Genomic DNA, 21,680 nt, shown 5'->3' with positions numbered 1-21,680 from the left:
ACACACACACACACACACACACACACACACACACACACCAGCAGCAGCAGGACGTTGCTTCAGTTTACATGTATACATAACGTGTCAGGACGAGGAAATGTTGGTGTTGTGTTCAAGGACACACGAGTGATGTTTAGTTTTCTCTCTACGCAGCAGAGAGGAGACATAAATCACCTGAGTGTCCAGCAGGGACAGAATAAAATCTTTTGTCTTAATTCATCATTTCAGAAAAGTTCTCAAGGCAAGAAGGTAAATTTAGGAGAGAGAAGTAATAATTGTTGTTTTACGTTGAAACAAAAACACTTGTCTACAGTTACAGCTGCTGTACTCAGTTATCAACTAATGACATTACTGCAGCTATWTTTGACCTCATGTTTTCTCCAGAGGCTCTTGTCTTCCTATAAATGATTATCCTCATTAATGACGCCATGCCAACAAATCAGTAAATCCATCCTTTATTTGTAATTAATCCTCTGGATTTGCTCGTGTTCAGAGGATTATTATCCGTCCAGCTTCTCTCTGACAGACAGCCTCATGTGACCCGTCATTCTTTGATGCAGGAGTCATCTCTCCATCAGATGCTGAGAACGGCCTGGAGGCTGCAGAACGACCGATTTACATCCATATGGTTGCCATGACACTCCTCTCCTGAAAAGCTCTTTTTCAGCAACAAACACGTCTGCAATTATTAGAGCTGAAGGACCATCTTTGATTTGTATCATATTTGTGTGGCGAGGGGCAGGCATCCAGTTTCTTCAGGTTAGGATCATGTGACAACCCCCACCTYATCCAGTTTGTCCGCTGGGAAACATTCTGTAGCTGCACTTTTGATTTCGATGCGAGAGAAAAGAGCTGATGTGAGCAGACGTTTGTTAAATTCAGAGCCAAACAGCCTCTGCAGGCAGCTGAACATGCATGAACATCTCATACACTTTTTTTTTTTTTTTTGGTTTTCAATGACACAAGGTGAGGCAGAGAGAAATGGATGTTTCTCTTCGCCACCYGCCGCTGCTCAACATAACAAAATAAAAAAGCTCTCTGGATTTACATAATGAAGTCATCGCCTCATTTACTGTTAATATTAGATGAGGGGAGAATTAAGGAGCAGTTTGTGCTGTGAGCCAGCGTTTAAAGGTCTGCTGACTTCACTGTAAGGTCAACACTTTTCATGTTTGGTTTAATATTTTACATCAGAGGCTACAATCTAATCAAAGGACAAGTATTTCTTGAATAAAAAGCACATCACCCTGCCTTTTAGATTTACAGAGATCAGCTTAAGCTGAATCTCAGGCGAYAATGGGAAATCTTGCAAGACCTGTGCTCAGATTGTGTGATTAAAGTTACTGCCACACTGGATTTAAGCTTTTAAAGTGGTCAMATTTTATAAATTGGTTGATTATATTTTGCAGGTTATGTATAAGGCTCTTAAAAATTTATTACCTTTAAATATCCAATTAAATTTTGTTAAGAGTAAGTAATTACAATCTTAAGGGACTAGAGATGCTTGTAAAGCCTAAAATTTGAACAAATTTAAAGGTACTTCAGTCCAAAGAATAAGATTGTGGAATAATCTGGAAAGTGAATATAAAAATGTTGGCTCAATAAATTTAAGAGAATAATAAAAGTTAAATTGTTGAAGAAATGTGAATTTGTATAACGTGCATTCATAAGAACTATTGTTCGAAGAGTGGAAGTTTTTATGTTTTATTTGAAGATTATTATTGTTTGAATTTTTTTTTTGGAAAAAAGGGGCAGATGTTAAATTTTTTTTTCTTCTTTCTGCTACCTTTCATTTAATTTGTGATTTGTATTATTTGTTGTATGTATAGCATTTGTTTTGTTTTTAAATGAAAATGAACAAATTTACTAATCTAAGCTCATTATCAGTCAAATTGGCTAAGTTAGCTGCAGACTGACCTCTTCTGTCCTACAGAGAAGGAGACAACTAAGCAGCACCGGCAGCAGGAGGAGGAGTTGATCCTGAAGATCCATAAACTGGTGCAGAAAAGGGATTTCCTGGTCGACGACGCCGAGGTGGAGAGATTAAGGTGCAGCCTTCGCATTGAGCACAGTTAATATCCGGGACTTTGTGTCCCAGATGACTGTTTACAGGCACTCTGCTTTATTCAGCTAAAMTTATTTTTAAATAAAAACAGGATTAAAGTGGAAAAAAACGACCGACGTAGCAAAGAAAAACAAACCTGACAACTGATAACAATAAACTTTGCAGTTTTGAGTTACTTCTGCAGTAAAGCAAAGTATCACGATCCACAGGAGGAATTATCATAAATAAATTTACAGCCGATTAGTTTTTAGTTCGATGGCCGCTGCACCCAATCCATCTTAGCAAACACCAAAAAACAAACAAACAAACAAACAAAAAATGGACTGTGCTGTTGTGGGCCACTGATCTAATCAGATAATAGTTGACATTCATCTGAAACGTGTTTGTGTTGGGCCTCAGGGAACAAGAGGAGGACAAGGAGATGGCCGAGTTCCTCAGGCTGAAGCTGAAGCCCCTGGAACAGAAGCTTAAAGCTTCACAAAGTGAGTTCAAATTTACTCCCAACATCCATTAGACCCAMCCTCAACCTATGCTAATGAGTTCCMCCTCTCCGTTTCTTTTTTGATAAAAAGATCCTCCAAAACCCAGGAGACAGATCCAGGAGCTTCCTCCAAACAAACCCTCCATCACCAAGTCAGGAGTGGCCATCATTAAAGACTGCTGCGGAGCCACCCAGTGTGTTGTAATGTAACTGAAACTGACCCTCTCTGTGTCGCAACACTCCAGTCACATGACACAACCACTTCCTGTTACTCAGAGAACCACAGATAGCTGCGTCTGCCCTCGAACCTGCTCATAAATCAGATTTATTCTTCACCCGTAGGCGTTTTTGGGAGCTGATCCCAGATCAGGGGATTTTACGGTGAGGAGTGTCTGTTAGTGAGATTTATCAGGACTGATGAACCAAACACAGCAAAGGCCTCAGACAGAAGTGTAAATAACATCTGACAACTAGGTGTTGATTTATTTTTCATTCCTTCATGCTGYATTCATTTAAAAACACAATTTAGGGTTCATTTTTCATAAATGTAGTCAGTATCTTACCTGCAGATGACAGCTCTGAGGGAAATACTCATGAAGGAATAAAGCTAACAAACATCAGTTTTATGATAAAGACGAGTTGAAGTTGACAGCGCAAATACTGAGGACTAGTTTATGAACAACAGTCTGAAAGCCTAATGTGACACAGAAAATACTCAATAAAACAAGGTGATGTAACTTAATCGAACAAACAAACAGCTGCTTAAAGTGATGCATTCCTGAATAAGTCACTTCCTCCAACTAATAAGGACTTTTGGATTTAGTCGTTTTGAATGTCAAGATATTTGTCAGAATAATTCCTAATCCCCCCACCCTTTTCTCCAAATTCTAAACAATTTTTTTGTCCATCTGCTGCAGGTATGACACTGACTACAAGTACTCAAAACAACCCACCCAAAAATGTTCTTTGATGAAGATGATGTGTCTGATTGTACAAATAGGCCTAAAAGCACAATGTCCACAAGGGAAATCTGAGGTGGGGTAAGAAACAGTCAACTGAACAAAACTTCCCAATAAATTGCTAAATATTGATGTGTAAGTTACCAGTCTGTAGACTGAATCTTTCTGTGTTTTGAACCAATATTCTTAATTATAATATTTAATGCAGAAATAAAATGTGGGCTAAGCTTTCAGATACTTTTGTCGTGCTTTAAGTAATGAGTGCCACAGTTCAACACCTATATACACCTACATAAGATCTGTCATCTTTATGCAACATCATCTCAAACAATCATCAGCTACCTGGAAAAACAGACTGACAGTATGGCATCATTGTTATTGTGGGTATTAACACTGCAAACAACGCACATCCTCTGATTTTAAAGTTTTTATGCCAAACACGAGGAGAGCAATGCAACTTTTGTACAGGCCTCCGGTAGATGGCGTACGCTCGAGTGTATGTAGGACATTAGTGACTTGCATCAAAGCAATGTGTCGTTCCTTGTCACCTCTGAAAATGTTTGTAGTTGTAGTGAATTTATGAAGGTCCTGATATGCAGAGAACAAGCGAAGCTTCTTGTACATACATGTTTAAATAAAGAGCATCTTTCAAGAACGCAGCGAGGCGTCCCCTTTTTCTTTTAAAGTATTCACACAAAAAACAGAAACGATGCTTGTGAAATTTATTATTTGTTTCAATGTTTCCTACATCCACTCCTGGTGCAGGAAGGAAGGAAAGCAGGTGAAGATGGTTGTTGAGCAGGTGAACAAAAAGCCACAACTTTAAGGGAAAACTCAACAAAGTTCCTTAAACTCTGCTGCAGAACTGAAGGAGACAAACACTTTGTTGCACTTCATGAACTAAAAACTATGCATCAGTGCATATTTCAACAGATACAGAAGCTTCTCACTGATCTAACCAACATGAGAACTCAGTAAGGGGAGTTAGTTGCCACTGTAGCTCTGAGAACTTTGGTTGAAATCACAAAAACATAACGCCTTCACGTGGCCGAATTTAAATCAGTTTAATTATTAAGTGGTTTCCTGACAGTGGATAAAACACCCGTTCATAAAAACCTTTCTGCGGGATGGCCGGTGGAACCTGTTCACACCAAATCCAGTCTGACAAACTCACCTCAGAATACTGAATACTTCAAAACAGACTAAATCTTCAAGGAAATGCAAATGTAACCGATTAAATGRGCTGCTGCCCATTCTCTAAATGCTTTTTATCGAAACACAAACAGAAGCCTTCGACGTCTGCGACACCCGAGACGTGTCTGACTTCACAAGCAGCAGATATCTGATGGCGTTTCAGCAGCTGATTTAACACAGAACACTGACGCTAACGCACATCTCTAAGTTTAAAAACAAAATAACTAATCCACGTGAGAGGGTACGGAGGAAAGACAGCCCTTTGTTTCAGCACCGGGGCAAATACAAGCCATTGTAAAAGCCCGGCAGGTTCCAGGGAGCTGCAGAGGGGCCCCGTGTGCATCAATCCCTGCAAGAGGCTTCCCCAAACCTCCTGGTTGGTCCTCAGACCCATCCCCCTCCAGTCTGAAACTCTGATAAAAAAAAAAAAAACAGACCCTCAGGAGCTGCCCCTCCTCAAACTGTTAAGTTCATTTGATAATAAAAATGGAATAGCCTCTGGTCTAGGAAAATCTTCAAACTGTTCTGGAAGCTAACCATTTAATGAAGACGTCGGACTATTAACACCTGTTTCTACTCATTTAGCAATAAATTTAGGCCAAACCTGTACTGAATCCTTATAGAAGGAACTAAAAATATYATTTTTTTTCTTCATCACAGAGACGACACAGACCTTGTTCTAGTTTAAAATCGGAAAGAATCAAACAAGCAGGAGATTATCAGCTGGATCGCTCATCACGTCTGTAATAAATAACCAAGAAAAAGCTCTTAAAAAGGTTCAAATTATGTTCTAAATGAAAGCTTCTGTGTTTGAGGTGAGGGCAAYTTGGATGGTTTCGTTCACTGACAGAAATCTGCTCTGTCAGTTGTACAAACTGAAACTTCTCCGCACAGTGACAACTAACTCGGACTCAACCTTCAACACGACGGCGGCTCGAAACTGAGGGCGCATTCTTAAAAAACTGATCTRAGTGGACACAATTTGTTAAACAAAGGCTGCAGAAAATCTGCAAGAAGTAGATCACAGCTTTGTGAGCATCAGTGGAGTATTTTAAACTAAGAAAAAAAAAAGAATAGAAATGAAACACAAATGTCACCTGAGGGGTTATTTCTGTGTGCAGTGGCTGTTTAACTCTTTGATTCAGAGTTGCTGGATGAGTGTAAGTGTGTGTGTGTGTGTTAGAGGGATCAGAGGCCTGCTGTGAAGGAGAAGTTAGCAGCTAGTTTGATTTTGCTGCGGCTGGATCTCCTGCCGGGGCTGCTCACGGACAAAAGGCTCTTTGTGTCGGAGGGTGGAGGAGTCCCAGAGCCGTCTGTGGTACTGGGCCGCTCGGGTTGATCGGAGGAGTCGTCTACAGATTCACTCTCTAATACCACACACACACACACACACACACACACACACACACACACACACACACACACACACGTAGATTAGCTTCAACATTAAAGTACCAAAACATGCATCGAAACGATTCAAAACCCAGCACTGAAGCCGACCTGCAGGTAGATCCGGTGGAGGAGTTCTTTCGAAGTTGATCAGGTCCATCTGCTGAAGGATGACAGGGTCCGGGTGGAGCTGAGGTGATGGGAGGCAGGACGGTACAGGACCGCACAGCAGGTCCAAACATGGAGGTAAAAACAGCAGCTCGGATTCTGCAGCCGCATCACCACCTAGTAGGTGAAAAAATAAATAAAATGTGCACAGACGTCCCAAAACAGCATCTCACATTCTGACAAATTTGAAGCTCATTGTGTAATTTTTTGTTTTAGAATGTGTAAACTGTGTCAAAATGAAGTTAAAATATGTCAGGAAATCACAAGAACAGAACAGAGGAGATCTTTCACACYGATATTAGTGCTTGCTGAATTTAAACGCACATTTGATGTGTTTCAACATACATGAAGGASCTGTTTGCATTTTATGGATAACTGTATTGTTTTACAGGTTGAAATTGGTGCAAATTGTTGAACAATAATTCTGACGGCTTTAGGAAGTCAAATTGTACTAAATCCTTCTGAGACTTGATCACCTGGACTCTGTGTTCCAGGTGTGCTGCTGATGGGACTGTCTYGTGGACTTTCAGCATCGTCTCCTGCTCGGGGGCTGCTGGGGACTGAAGACGCTGTCTTTGCTAAAACACACAAACGAACTATAACTTGAGCATTATTAGTTTTTAGGACACATCTGGAGAAAAGACAAGCCTATCTTTTACAGAAATAACTGAGCGTGGAGTAAATCAATAATCAGACTCTTACCTTTCATATCGTTCTTCAGAACAATAATCCTTTTATGACCGTGTCCTTTGATCCAGACCACCTARTAAAATAAGTCAAGTTGAGGAAATTAATTTCTATCATCCAGAAATAAAAATAGAGGTAAATAAAATAAATTTGCTGAACCTGTGGAATGGCACTGAGCAGCTCGTCAGTGCTGATGTATCCGTAAGAGCGCGGTTCAAGGCTGCAGCCGGTGAATTTGCTGTAAGCCCCCTGGAACTCCGTCAGGAAGATCTGGTTGTAGTGGTAGGTGTGGAGCAGAGCGCGGATGTTACGGGCAAACCGGTAAAGCCTGGTTAGCCTCACCCATTCAGTCCCGGGACCACTGGCAGCATCATCACGCTCCTCACGGTACAGCTGAGAAAGAAGAAAAAGAAAATAATATGAAACATTAAAGAGAAAAATAAATTCTTACTTTCTTCAGAGACAAATGTTTTTCTAACCTCCACGAGGAAAGGAAGGCTCTTGAGCAACTCGCTCAGTGAGAGAAACCCGTATTCACATGGATTTAACGAGGCACCGTGAACAGTCTGGTAGAGRCGACTCAGCTCCTCCACCTTCATGCCCTCGGCCACTTGCTGGTCCTCCTGGGACATGAGCAGAGCCAGCAGCTGGGAGGTCAGCAGCCGCAGAGACTTCCTGTTGATCAGCTGGACTTCCCAGCCCTCCAAGCCGTCCACCACCTTAACCAGAAAAAACAAAGTAAAGGCAGCGTTCTGTTTACGCCTGCATTTCAATTAGAATATGAAGCCCTGCAAACGTTTCAGACTTAAAGAGATCCCTGATTAGTTGTAACATTAGACTTTATTTGATAAACATATATTTTAACTGTAAAATAAAGATTGCTGTTTAGTTTTGTAAATTTTTAAAAATATATATTTTTACACGTGCGGAGCCATTTTATTTACATGCAAAGCATTCTGGGTAAATGATAACATGGATAGGTCCTCGGTGTGAGCGAGCTATATCCACCCTGAAGGTTAATCTTGGACAATATCTGATGATCGACTCTTTTAAATGAAACCAGAGAGCGTTGACAGAGAGGAGAAGGTAGAAATGACTCAGCCTGGAACTGAAAATATGGATGGAGGACAACAGAGCTGCTTCATGGAAGAACAACCTCAGATTAGCCTGTTAGCCTTTGTACTAGCGCCGACGCTATATTGCCTTATATGTATTAGCTTGGTGCTAGTGCAACAAACTAATAAGCTAAACTGAGGTCCTCCATCCATATTTTCAGTTGCAGACTGAGTCATTTTTGTGTTCCCCTCTGTGTCATGTGGATGGAGGACCTCAGTGACGAGAGAATGAGTAGCGCTGAGCTAATACATACATAATGGTAGCATCAGGGCTAGCGCAAAGGCTAACAGGCTAAGCTGAGGTTCTTCTTCCATGAAGCAGCTCTGTTGTCCTCCATCCATATTTTCAGTTCCAGGCTGAGTCATTTCTACCTTCTCCTCTCTGTCAACGCTCTCTGGTTTCATTTAAAAGAGTCGATCATCAGATATTGTCCAAGATTAACCTTCAGGGTGGATATAGCTCGCTAGCAGCCTCGCACCGTAGGTCCTATCCATGTCATCATTTACCCAGAATGCTTTGCCTGTAAATACAATGGCTCCGTCCGTGTAAAAAACTGAACAGCCTACAGTATTTTTACAGTCTTTATTTTACAGTTAAAATTTATGTTTATTAAATAAAGTCTAATGTTACAACTAATCAGGGATCCCTTTAAAGTTTAAAGAGGCAGGAAACAATTTCTGCAGCTGCAAACAAAAATACTGTCTTTTTAAGTGATAAGAGTGAAGGGAGTGCTAACATGCAACCATGCTGGTTATCCACCTGTCAGGGACAGGCCCAGCTGTCCCCTCACTGTGAGAGCTGCAGCAGAGGACTGAACGCTGACGACTTTTGCATAAACATAAAAGACTTGTTCAAGTTTCACAAGAAACYGTGTTGTTAACATATTTTAGCACCAGTTCCAACCTTTCAATCATAAAACCTCAATTTTTATGAGACATATTTTATATGACACGTTTAATTCATAATAAAATTGTGCAAGTACTCATGAGCATCTTTTCATCCTCTCTACCTTGACAACGTGGCAGAGTTTGGTCAGGAGGGCAGGCAGGGAGGCAGCGTCGTAGTCCTGCAGGCGCAGMCCGTAGCCGAAGGTCCTGCTGTACTCCACCAGCAGCTGGCTGACGGGAAGACTGAYATTCTTCTGGGAACGCAGCAGCTTGACGAGCTGGGCCGCCAGAGCTTTGACGCGCTCCACCTCAGTCAGAGTCAGAACTTTCTCCTCGCCGCATTCCAGTACCTGAGGAAGGACGGGAACGCCTCAGTGAAGATGTCCTAAGACTAGTTTGATAAAGCATTTCTAAGCTCTTTAATTAAAGCCTCAGGATAAAACAGAGTCAAGCGGCACGATGTTCAGATGATACTTAGGTTACTTATTTAGAGTTGGCAGGAAATACATTTGTCTGAATGTGTCAAGGCTATGATTATTGAAATGAGGATTAAGTAAATGAYATTTTCAGATTCCTGCTTTAAAAGCTACATTTTTATACCTGGATCATCCTGATGTCATAAGCAGATCCAGATATGACCTCATTTGTCTTGTTGGTTACAATAAAACATTAATATKTGGTCTGAATCCTAATTTTGTGTCATTTTAATGAGGAATTTTTGATGTCATTATAAAGATTATAAAGAGGAAAACTCAAATAGTATTTGAATATTGAGATATCCCAGCTGGAAAGAAACAAAACTTTGCTAGTTCACAGGGAAAATCTCAACATTTTAAAAAGGCATTTTTCCTCAAAATCAGGTTTTTTTTTTGTTGCTATACTAAAAAAATGCTTCAAAAACTTTTTAGGATTATATTTCAGACAGTTCATTCAAAAGATACATCGATGAGGCATTTATTTGTTATTTATTTGCAATTTTTGCAAATGTTTTAATCAAAACACTACATGTGCCTATTTCTCTTTTAGACTTAATTTTGGTTTCGATTTGATGGCTCACAAATATTCTTTGGGAGACCAAGTTTGCAACTCACCATCAGAATGTCAGGGATGGCCTCGAAGAGCTCCACCAGCTTGGTGAATCCGTAGTAGCTGAGTTTGCACTGACGACCAAAGTGGTGATGGTAGGAGGGTATGAACTTACTGAAGGGCATTCGACAGTGAGGCTGATGGCGGAGGAGGTCCACCACCTCCTTCCCAAACTGCTTGGTGTGCTCCACTTCCTCCACTGTGCGCTCTGGCAATCCCAACATTTATAGGTTTCAATAACCAGCAAGAGATTACACACATCAACAGCTTGAATTAATACTTTAAAAGTAATGTAACAACTAGCTGCAGCTTTAAACCCACCTCTTTTAGGAACAGAGATGACGGTGTCTGTGAGCTGCTGTGTGATGGTGATGGTGGTGTCTGGGATCTCCGTCAGCAGGTCCATCAGGTCACAAACGCCGTAATCAGTCACCTTCCAGTCTCTGGAGAAGCACCTGGTGGAAAACATTCAAGAACAAACATCCTTAAAGACAATTTACTCCAGCTATTTATGAAGAGATTCAGATCCACGGCTCAAAGACTGACCAGTGATACGCCTGCATGAATTCTTTAATCACTACTTGCTTGCTGGCTTGAAACTTGAGCAACTTAAGGAGGTCTTGGGTGAAGCGTTTCACCTGTGCTCTGTGGGTAAGGGTCAGCAAACGCTTYGTTCCCATGCCCAGTATCTGTTGGGCAGGAAAACGAAAGCAGAATATATAAAACACAAAGAACAAACGTTCAAATTAGACACAGTTATTACGAGTGSGGCTTCACGGACAACCTGCAGGACGTGTGGGACGGCCTCCAGAAGCTCCAGCAGCTTGGAGAAGCCGTAGTCAGAGACRCGGCACTGCTTGGCAAAGTAATGGTGATATGAAGGGATGAACTTGCTGATGGGCATGATGCAGTTCGGCTGGCTCTTTAACAAGTCAATAACTTCTCTGCTGAACTGGATGAGTTGTGGATTACCAACTGGACTCTTGCAGCGTTGAATCCAAGGCTCTGAAAAACACCAAGACTATATGAGATCAACATTGATGAAACAGATTTAGATTAAATTTAAATTTGTGATTAAGCACACCAGAGTTCTGTGAAGCTGGTTTGTTGTGGATCCACTTGATGACTTTAAAGCCGTTCTGAGCGGTGACAACAGAAATGCTGGGAATGCAGGTTATCAGATGCTCCAGAGAAACGGCACCCTCCAGTGTCTCATTTCCAACYGGCAAAGGGTTAAACTTTGCTGCATAGCAGTCTGGAAAACTAGAATGAAAATATAACAAGTTGCTCTTTTTACAACTGTTCTGAGGAAAAAAATTAAAAGTTTACAAATGCATTAGAGGCGGTTGTTACCTGAGTAGAGGAAGAGTGCCCTCGTGTGACTCCAACAGACTGTGGACCTCAGAGGTTAAACTGCTCAGTGATGTCACAACAAAGGGGATTTTATAAGAGTCGGGGTCAAAGTGAGCCTCGCTACAAGAAGAAAAGTCTCAAATCAATGACAGAAAGAAAACGTGTTGCATAATTTTAATGTCACTTATTACATTTTTTAGTTATCAGGGAATTATGATTTTATACTTATCGGTCCGATATCATAACAAACAGAAGTGATAATATATGTTCATGTTTGCCAGTGCGGCGGTGTTTATTTTTATTCTTAGTCAAGCCGCTTCCTGTCCGGCACGACCCGAGCAACGTTCAAATGGCGTCGGAAAAAARCAACTTTCTCACTAGAAAATAATTAGAATACTCCGTGCTGAAAAACAACCAGTCATTTTAATAATTGTTAATATGATTTTACCAATTAACCCTGTATGTTACACACAAACTTTATACTTATAAACATCGGAACAACTACTCCCAATTTGAGAACACGTAATGTCCGTTACCTCCTGAATGCAGCACAAAGTCCATCAGCTAAAATGCTAACAACAAGCTAGCATTCAAGAACTCATCAAGACATAAATCATTGCTGAGGCTTTTGACAAACCCAATAAAATTGCCAGGGAGGACGCAGATCTCAAACACTTTAATGAGGGAAAAGATGACAACCAGCTGTTCACCCTTGCTAAAGACCGAAGCTTTTATCTCCTTGTTAACCATGGTTTACCAGCTGAACAGCTCTGTGAATCTTCCTGTAAGTATGATGCAGTCATAATGCATTCACATACTCAGAAGCACTGTTTCAGGTAGAAAAATGTTTGAAATCATATATTAATAATAATAAAAACAATTATACTTTGAATCTAACTTGTGTTAGTGCATTATCTGTTTTGAACTTGTGGAATGACTTTTTCTCTTTTATTTAAATCTGAGATCAGTGTTTAAGGTCTTTTTTTTATAATTAACGTGCCTTATTTAAATAAATGGCCATTGGAGAAATTGTTTTATTTGATATACTTTAAGAAATGTTTGTTTGCTAAGAGTTTATTTCAAATAGTATAATTTACAGTGTCATTTGGTTTTGGTGTTTATTTATGTTATGATTTCACCCATTTTTGACTCGTCTTATCTTCTGGCATGTTATCGGTTATCAGCCGTTAGATGGAGAAAGTTATCGGTTATCAGATCTTAAAATAAGTTATCGTGCATCCCTGTTAATTTTTTTATACCTGAAGTTTTGCTGTGCGTAATGCTGTCGGCAGACAGGCTCATGGTACTCCAGCTCTTCGAACACAACAGGACTCCCACTCGCTGAGGAGGAGCCTTCCTGGGACTGAGAGGACCCGAGCGGGCTCTGGCGAATTTGGTTGCTGGTCAAGAGGCACGCGAGCCTGGAGCCCCCCTGTTCCCTCACTGAAAGCACATCTGGCAGCCTGTACAAATCGCTGATGGCAAGTTTACGGGCGTACCTGGATGAAGGGAAGAAAACAACTAAATTGTTTTTATAAGAGTTGAAATGTAAGAAGAAAAAAAACCATGAATTGAGACGAGCACTGACTTTTTCTCATAGATCTCAGTGAGCTTAAACAAAGGGAGGCAGTTTGCTGGTGCATCCTGAAGAATGCAGATGATCTCTGTGCTGTAGAAATATTGAAATTTAAAATATAAGCATTTATGTATTTTAAAATGACCCTTTAGGCAGTAATATACACCTGAGCATGGAAAGAGATTTGTTGTTTCCACCGGTGATCAGAGACGCCTGAATGCGTTTGCCTCCGATCTTGTAACGGTGTAAACCACTGACAGCGCTAATGGCTTCCTGCAGGAACAACATGTGAACTGTGGCCTTCAGCTGATAATCAGTGTGGGGGCTCAGCTCGACAGCTTTCACCTAGACAAAAAAGTTTATACAACAAAAAGGAGTTAATAGAGATTATTCCCTCATGGCAGTTACAAAAACACCAGCACCTGGTTYATTTGGACTCATCTATGCACAATCTGAATAATGAATTCCCAGGGTCAACCTTACCAGCCCGTATCGAGAGAAAGTGTCGTGCAGCGTCTGCTGCAGTTCTTTGCGAGACATTCTGTAGTCAAGGTTGGCCACCTGGATCTCTGCCCCATCTGAGAAAGGCTCAGAAGAGCCTWCAGGGCAAGAGCCACGAGGGGTGGCGAGCAGAGGTGAGGAACGGCTGGACAGACAGGGGGATCCACTCCTTTTAGTCGGAGGAAAGAGAGATTTTTAACAAACTTGTCATTTAAGTGTCTGTGACATCAAATTTTTTGTAATAAACATGAATGTATTTTTGGAAAGATAATATGGATAACATATTGTAAAACAAATTYCACGTTGCTCAGATGAATGTTGTTGAGATATTTGCATGTGAATAAACAGGAAGTGGTGTCAAAGGGGAATGTCTGCATGTAACAGAGCATTGTTACAAAAGTTAACAAAACAGACTGTAGAGAAAAATCTTGGATTTTTAGTCACTATCAAAGAGAGACAAAGAYGAGTTAAAGTTTAAACAATTTTGTTTTAATAAACAGTGAGTTTATTTTAATAACCAGTTCCCCTTTGATATCACTTCCTGTTTCACTTTGGCTGAGCCAAATTTAAAATATGCCAGTTATGAGACAAAATGGGTAAAATCATGTGTACGATGCCAATTTTTTTAAATATAAAGATGCTTTCTTTGACTTTTTGTATTTGAAGGACATGCATGTCACGGGCTCTTTAAATTGATTACAAGGTGATGAAGAACGTGTTTGTACCTGGAAGACCAGGAGCCCTGAGACATGATGAGAGGACTGAAGCTCATGTGCAGGTTTAGCTTGCTGAAGGCTGAGGGTGTGCTGATGTTGAACTCCCCTGAGCTCCTGTTCCTCTGCATGGCAGACAACGGGGTCACGCTCCGAGGACTGGAACCCTCTCTTTGACACAGAAAGATGAGGAGGCTTTTTTAGACCATCCTCATCATCACATTCAGTGAAATCTACAAACGCACATTAGGGTTGGGCAATATTGGCAAAAAAGTTAATCATGATTATTTGTGTTATTTAGCTGATAACGATTAATATGACAATTGATCCCCTGGATGACCTCATATTCTAGTCTCATGACCACCTTAAGTRGGAAAGAAAATTTCCRTAAATATCTGTTCCAAATTGTGTCCAAAGTACAGACTTCAGGCTATACATCATTTTTTAAATTGTGTTGATTGACCAAGTAAAGCTGGTTTTGATGAATAAAAAACAGAACTTTTTTTTTCAAATGTTCGTTAYATTGAAGCGTAGAGGAGCACCGAGCAGACTGACAGTCTGCCTGGTGGCATTAATCGCCAAGTGCCAGAAAATAATCCGATTAAAGTCTTTCTGATGATATGATTTTGCCCAACCCTACTGTACAWAAACTGCCAACAAAGTAGACACTTTAAGTTAGAGACAACTGTTTACCTCTTACTGTATATGGATTCTCCTCTGAGGCCAGGCTGAGGCAGCTGCTCCAGAGCGCCTCTTTCATTAACACTGTGAGGTGACGACGAAGCAGCCCGTCCTCTGTCCAGAGGGTGCAGGCCCATTCTGGACTTGGTTTCAACATGACCTGGCTTCTAAACAGCAAAAGGTGAGACAAAGTTACTTTTCCTGGACCCRGGTCATGTCTTCTCAAAGATGATGCAACAGGATGATTAGAAGAGATTAGTAAGATTTGTTAAGATGGTTGCGACAAATCAATGAGAAAAGTTTGGATCAAACTAGGAATGCACGTTCAAAATAATCTGAGATTAGAAATCTATTATTATATAATTAAGCCCGTTTAAATTCAGCAGCTGGAATAAATGTGTAAAATGTTTTGAACTTATTAAAATGCACCATTCCTAGTTTATCCAGTAAGTTTTCTCCCATCTTTAACATTGGATTTTTTAGTTGTAATTAGTCACAAAACAACAAGCCAAGTCAGCTGCCAATCACTGTGGGCTAATTTCCCACAATAAAACGAAGGGGATAAAACAGAACTAAAGTATTTATATGGCAGAAGTATGCAGTCAGACATAAAGTCAACAAAATACAGAAAATACTACGGCGATAACTGTATATGACCAGTGAACATGCAGACAAGTCTCATGCTAGCACAGGTAGACACATGAAGGCGAGCATGCAGTTCAAGCTGTTAGTTAAAGCAGCAATCATGACATGAGGCGAGCAGAAGCCACTACCATCCAGCCAGCCCAGACAACAACAGAGGGCAGAGGAGGTGGAGGGGAAGCAGGCACAGATGAGGCTGCTGACCTGATGGGGTTGGGCTGGAGCACCACCAGGAGGCCCACTGGACCCCCTCCTGGGGCTGCAGGGCTTCTCCGGCAAAGCGCCAGAGGTGGGGCATGGGCGTGAAGCTCGCCGTGGCCTTCTAGGYGACCTGGGGCTCTCCAGAGGCAAAAATGAGAAAGATGGCACGGGAGAGGGAAGGGTTTGAAAAGTCTGGGGTTTGGGTTGAGGCAAGGGGCGGGGTTGAGACTGTAGCTCAACKTCGGGACTTGCTTCGTTTCGGGGTCTTGGGGAGAAAGAGAGGCTGATTCGATGGCCAAACACATCCTCGTTTTCCATTCTCTTGCGGGCGCGTGCGGCCGCCGCGGGGCTGCCGAAGCGCAGGACCGCCATGCCCTGGGACATGCCGAGCACCTTGCCCCCGCAGTTGTCCGAGAGGCGACGGAGCCTGAGCTTCACAGATTTCCGCAGGCTCTTATCACAGATGGTGGGAAGGTTGTGCACATAGAGCAGGTTGAAACTGGGCTGAGGGAGGGGAGGAAGAAACATCGTGCCCGTAGGGTTTGGACTGTTACATTTTCAGAAAGATAAAATAAGAAACTGAAGCAATTTAGACTCAAGGAAAAAAGAARTCAAGTGCTTAAACAGTTTGACAGCAGGTTTTCAGACCCTTGTAAGTTTCTCCACAGTTCGTTAGATTTTAGATCTGTGTGATGAGAAATACATCCAAGGCATTATTTTGTGAAAATAAAATAAAAACATAGCTTAAAAATGCTAAAGAAAACAAACTTTAATGAATTTTTATTTTAATATACTGTATTTTAATCGTATGGTCTCCTTGAGTGCCACGAAAAGCATCTTCAGATAGAACATATTATTTATTATAAATAAAATTTAGAGCTTTTATATAGAGATGAGGCCTCCATCGACCAGCCTTTTCTCAACATGATGAGGCTGCAAAGACAGGAACCTTCTTTAGGTTGTTCCCACATGAATCAWTGAGGTTCTATTACAATGCATGCTTACACACAAGAACCAGCACTGCACAACTCGCAGCRTTGTTACAACGTGCTTGAAGTCTGTCACACTTGTCTCCTTGAATTGCCCCCAGCTTCACTAGTTTAGCTCTTTGTCTAATTCCGACAATTCAAAAGCCACAACAGCAAAGCTCACCAAACCAATTCAGCTAGTTTAATGACACAGAGGCAGGAAAAAGTGTCATGTTAAAGGGACTCATGATGGAAAAGCATCACTATTCTGACTTCCATAAGGTGTGTGAGGTAAAGAAAGAAAACTGTGCTTCACCTATTTAGAAGTAGATCTGCTGAAGTTAGGAAACAACCTAGAAAAGACAGACTGATGCAGAAAGTTTAGATTTTTTGATTAAAACTGATTCCAGAGGATTGGGAGTCTCAATGATAAAAGCTTGAGTTTAAACAAGAGAAAGGATCAGGTAAACTGCTGAGATAACACAGGAGGAGCTTTTGTAAGAGTCTTAACTTTGTATTTCTTTTGGACCTGATGGCAACAGAAACCATGTATGAAAACAACTTGGCACTGATGAGCTTTTCATTCTGAATGAGCTCAAAAAATTATTCTCAAAAAAAAAAGAGAAATGTGCCAAGCATGTAAGATCATTTCCAAGGAGGACTTCTGGCTGCCAGAAGAGTTTAACAAAGTATTAACTGAAGAGCCTCAATATCCTCGTTTAAATGTTTTTTTTTAAAAGAGGACATATCATACAAAATCCACGTTTTTAGCTGTTAAATGCATTTTGTTGTGGACTAGGAGACTCTAGGAGTGCAGAAAAGTTTAATTTAGTCTCTCCCGGTGCTCCAAAGATATCTTTATATTCTGTTTGGGTCCAGCTCATTCAGTTTTCTCTATTTTCTATGATGTTTTCCAAGTCTATTCTGCTAAATTATCTGCGATGGAACTGCTAAATAAGGTCTGGACTTGATAATTACAATTTCTTCGTCTTAACTCTCCTCTGGTTCTGGGTCAGACTCTGGTTCTGGGTCAGACTCTGGCTCAAACATGTAAGTCTGGACGGACAARTCTTATGTTGTTGACATCTTTTGATTAAGTTGTAAATAAAACATTTCTCCGAGCTAGAAAAATGTAACCCGCCTCACTCAAACCGGAGAGGACTGGTCTTGAAGCCGGAGGAGGGCGGGGCTTAAAGTGTCTTAAAAGAAACATAACAAAACCAGCTGCTTAACCAACCAAAGTTAAAACAAGGAGGAATAAAGACCCCAACTGAATGATTTAAATATGAAAAGGAAGGATTTAAAAGCAAGATATGTTACTATGTAACTTCACAAAGTTTTGCCATCATGAAGAGTTGTGTCTCAAATGATGGTGGTGGAATCACAAACTATCCTGAAACAAGAAAATGTGAAAAACTCAAAGGGTCTGAGAAATCTGACAGTACTGTAGCTTAGTAATGAACACAAACAAACCAAAACTGCCTCAGTTTGTGTTTTGAAGAGTTCACACTGAAATGAGCTCTCACTGAAAATTCTGGACAGTAACTACTTACCTTGAGTTTGTCACAGATTTAATTATTTTTTTAAAAAATTGACATTTAGACTCCAACACAACTTCTAAWATCCCTACCTGTGGTTTCACAAGCGTACGCTGTGGCAGGTCAGCTGTAATCTCTTGAAAGGCCACGTGACGGTGGGCGTGCTGCAGCAGAGCTGAAGACGTATGGCTGCCGTGGACAAGAATGATCTGGAACCCGTGGCGATGACGCAGGTCGCTCAGCTCGCTGGCAAAATTCACATCCGCTGGTAAAAATAAGAAATCACACTTTAAGGATATATCTGTTCCTGGCACCATTATTGATCTAAAAAACAAACAAAAAAAACTTACAGGACACTAACACAACAGTCGCAGGCGCAGTGTGGGTCTCAGCRAAGCGCCTCAAACTCTGACGAAGCTTGTCATCTGCAGCATTCTTGGCTGTGGCGTTAATATGTGCAACTGTAACCTGAAGAGAAGACACAAAGGTGTGTTTRGAACCATCCAACATATAAAGACTAGGGCTGAACGATTAAATGATTTGACTGGTCACATCACTTGGGAGTGAGCTGAGCAATGTTGCCAATTAGCAACATTGTCACTGGATCTAGTAGCTTGATTGATTTGTTGATTCTGTTTGTTGAAAAATACTTGAGAAGATGTTAAAAAAATAATCACAAATTTATAGATAAAAAAATTGCAATTAGATTATTTTCCAAAATGGTTCAGCCCTAATAAAGACCAGCTGAATGTAAAGAAAACACAGGTAATGCAGATACCTGGCAGTTGTTGAGCTCCTGGATGACTGCTTTGCTCTCCTTGCTGATGTCGCAGACACAAATAAATTCAGCTTCGCGGTGTCCCTGAAAGAATCTGGTGCGAATATGTTGGACCACGGCTTCAGCCGAGCGCCCACTGGGTACGCTGCAGTTTTCAATGTCCCAAAACACACCGACTGGTGGAATGTTCTCTGGACCACTGTTCTCTGAAGAACCTAACAAAAACCAGAACAACTTGTAGCACTGTAGCAGTATAAAGCGTATTAATGGATAGGTTTTTCTGACAGCAAATCCACAGACAAACGGTTTTTAATTCTAACCAACCATATTTATRGCCAGTTTTCCCAACTGTGGTGGATGGCATCAGCGCTATGTTACCAGAGGATGTGCCACAGCCATTACACATTGGGACAGGAGCTGCCTGAGGGATAGGAACATTGGACCACACTACAGASTCTGAAGAGAAATCAGTCTTGGGCTGCAAATTACAGAGGAAAACAACAAAAAGGAAGACAAATGAACATATGACTGATAGAAATATGAAGTCATAAAATGGCAAAACAAACACAAAATTACATGTTTTTWTACATAAATCTGATCATCAATCAATAAGTACATTTTTTTAATATCCACACACATGCAAATACTAAAAAAACACAAATTAAGTGAACCTGAACCAACCTTTAACAAGYACTTCTGACAGACGCATGCCCCTTTCCCAAAAACAGTGCGTTCAATATTTAGTTGCAAAGAATTAGAGCAGCAGTGTGCCGAGGTGGTTGAAGTAGTAACGGTTGTGGTGGTTGGGTGATCACCGGGTACGCTTCTCTGAGACCTTCTGAGTGACGGCTTGCAGTCCACACCACAAGTGTTACAATCAGAAGACCCCTGCAAGGGAGAGGGTGGGAAGGAGACAGAGGAAGCCAGGGGTGCAGGAGAGGGAAATGTGCCAGGCTGACTGCATGACGGAGGCACAGCTGAGCAGCTGTGGCCAAGCCCCGYGCAGCAGGGGAAGTAGGGGTGTGATGAAAGCGGCTGACAGGTAGCAACAGAAGAGGGCRGCTGAGGTTTGAAACCAAGACTGAGTAAAGAATCAGTCGCTTTGGTTCCATTACCACAGCTCAGGTTATGGTTGTACTGATAAACAGATGAGGCTACAGAACATGACTCAAACCTGCTACTATTGCTGCTAGTGACAGGCCCTCCTGAACAACTTGGGGCTGTGTGAAAGGTACCAACGCTGCTGCTACCCCTGCTACCCAACAAKCCATAGCCATCTGTGCTGCAGTAGTCACAGTGGGAGCAAATGCTTACTTTAGGGCTAAGCCCCTCTTGTTGCTGCATTGGTAGGGGCTGTTTTTGGTGGGAATCTTGTTCAAGATGAGGAGGTGGCAGCAAGCAGGGAGGAGGCAAAGAGCGAGGTGCCAGAGGAAAGGATTGGGATAACTGGGAGGGGGGAGAGTGGTGCGGAGGAGGAGGGACATCCTTCAGTTCCACAACAGCCTCTCTGTTGTCCATGTGGTTATTCTAAAATATAAGAAACARAAAAACAAAATTTAAAAAATGTGCCCAGATTTGGTAAAAACAAACACTCCAGTTTTCAGCCGTCTGTCAGACAAACAAATAAACAAACAAAGTTTTGTCATGGGTGGAAGAAGTATCTAGCAAAGTTGTGCAGTGTCTCCTGTTGAAATCTACATCAGTCTTGTTTCCCCAGCCATGCAGTTGTTAAAACTTTACCATAATACTCCCTGTATACACATTTCTACACCAATCTACCTTTCTCTTACAGAGTTACATTGACGTGTAGAAAAGAGAACYTACGTCTTTGTTTGACAGATGTGGGAAAGTCGTCTCATTTGAGGCAAAGCAGTCTTTTAGCTTCCATAGCAGGCTGGAGGTTTCCGTTTTGGGGTGAATGAGCCATGGAATGGGTCTAGAGCCACATTTGGTTTTCTCCTTTCCCAACCCTTCCATCATAGGAACGCCAGGGGCCTTTCACCATACTTCATCTCTCTTCTCTCTCATGCTTTTTTCCCCCCAGAGTAAACAAAACAGAAACGTTTGCACTGAGTTCACGGTTAAACAGGACACTGATTACAGYTGGTGACTAATTCATGATAACACAGCCTGGGGTTAAAGTGCCTTAGTTGGTTTCGTAACAACAGTCTCTTGTAAGTTTCTGTTTCCTAGTCAGTGATGAAAAACACAGATAAAGTTGAGTTAGCTACAAGCTAGCTAAGATTGTACTCGTTATACAGGGTCAACATTTATAAACACACGTGTTATTTGAGTTAACTAGTAGGGCTAGTCAACTTTAAAACAGACTGAATTAACATTTGGATAAACTTAAYGTAACTCTAGCTAGTTTAAGCTAGAAGATCCGGTCTCTTTGTTTATCCTAATATACAGAGCTGATCTTCCAACCACCTACTGTACTGCTTTTTACCGTAAACTGAAAAAAAGGGGTAAATACACTACTTCACAAGCTAATTTTCTACCTGCGATCGAATCGTATCGTCTTTCTCACATCTTCTCGCCTTTGTTTCCGTCTACCCCGAAACGCGCATCTTTTTGTAATGGACTCTGCCAAAAAGCGGAACCAGCTGTCGTAAATCGTGTTGTTTTTGTTGTGATTGTCGCGACACGATTCTGCGACATGTTTTTCCGCTGCGGTTTTGCCTTTTTGCATAAACA

The 21,680-nt window shown here is 41.3% G+C and overlaps 2 protein-coding genes across 4 annotated transcripts in view; one reads left to right on the top strand and one right to left on the bottom strand.

Annotated features, from left to right (window-relative positions):
• The window catches only part of bmerb1 (bMERB domain containing 1), a gene marked incomplete in the record, with an annotated part of 21,088 nt that extends 16,924 nt beyond the window's left edge, over positions 1-4,164 (top strand). Inside the window, 3 exon segments of the mRNA XM_014018534.1 lie at positions 1,934-2,048; positions 2,465-2,547; positions 2,638-4,164. Of these exon segments, the coding sequence (XP_013873988.1) occupies positions 1,934-2,048; positions 2,465-2,547; positions 2,638-2,756 (317 nt within the window).
• A 49-nt stretch (positions 4,165-4,213) lies between these two features.
• Positions 4,214-21,587, bottom strand: marf1 (meiosis regulator and mRNA stability factor 1). 3 transcript variants are annotated; one of them, XM_014018529.1, is made up of 28 exons: positions 21,485-21,587; positions 20,808-21,012; positions 20,298-20,510; positions 19,665-19,871; positions 19,308-19,461; positions 18,984-19,198; positions 18,556-18,673; positions 18,298-18,470; positions 15,703-16,203; positions 14,869-15,023; positions 14,188-14,346; positions 13,445-13,631; positions 13,128-13,306; positions 12,974-13,054; positions 12,645-12,884; positions 11,386-11,505; positions 11,117-11,295; positions 10,817-11,037; positions 10,579-10,721; positions 10,354-10,487; positions 10,038-10,240; positions 9,069-9,296; positions 7,423-7,662; positions 7,103-7,336; positions 6,959-7,019; positions 6,733-6,834; positions 6,200-6,373; positions 4,214-6,066 (listed from the first exon to the last, which is right to left on the bottom strand). In XM_014018529.1, exons 2-28 carry the CDS (start codon positions 20,961-20,963, stop codon positions 5,888-5,890), a joined length of 4,956 nt encoding a protein of 1,651 aa, XP_013873983.1. In that variant the 5' UTR covers positions 20,964-21,012; positions 21,485-21,587; the 3' UTR covers positions 4,214-5,887. The 3 variants fall into 3 exon arrangements, with proteins under 3 accessions (XP_013873983.1, XP_013873982.1, XP_013873984.1); XM_014018528.1 differs by having other exon boundaries at positions 19,665-20,510; XM_014018530.1 differs by lacking the exon at positions 15,703-16,203 and having other exon boundaries at positions 19,665-20,510.
• Positions 21,588-21,680: the final 93 nt, after the last annotated feature.

Source organism: Austrofundulus limnaeus, unplaced genomic scaffold (genome assembly GCF_001266775.1).
Source record: "Austrofundulus limnaeus strain Quisiro unplaced genomic scaffold, Austrofundulus_limnaeus-1.0 Scaffold194, whole genome shotgun sequence".
NCBI lineage: Eukaryota > Metazoa > Chordata > Actinopteri > Cyprinodontiformes > Rivulidae > Austrofundulus > Austrofundulus limnaeus.
This window is presented reverse-complemented; position numbering and strand designations above follow the sequence as displayed.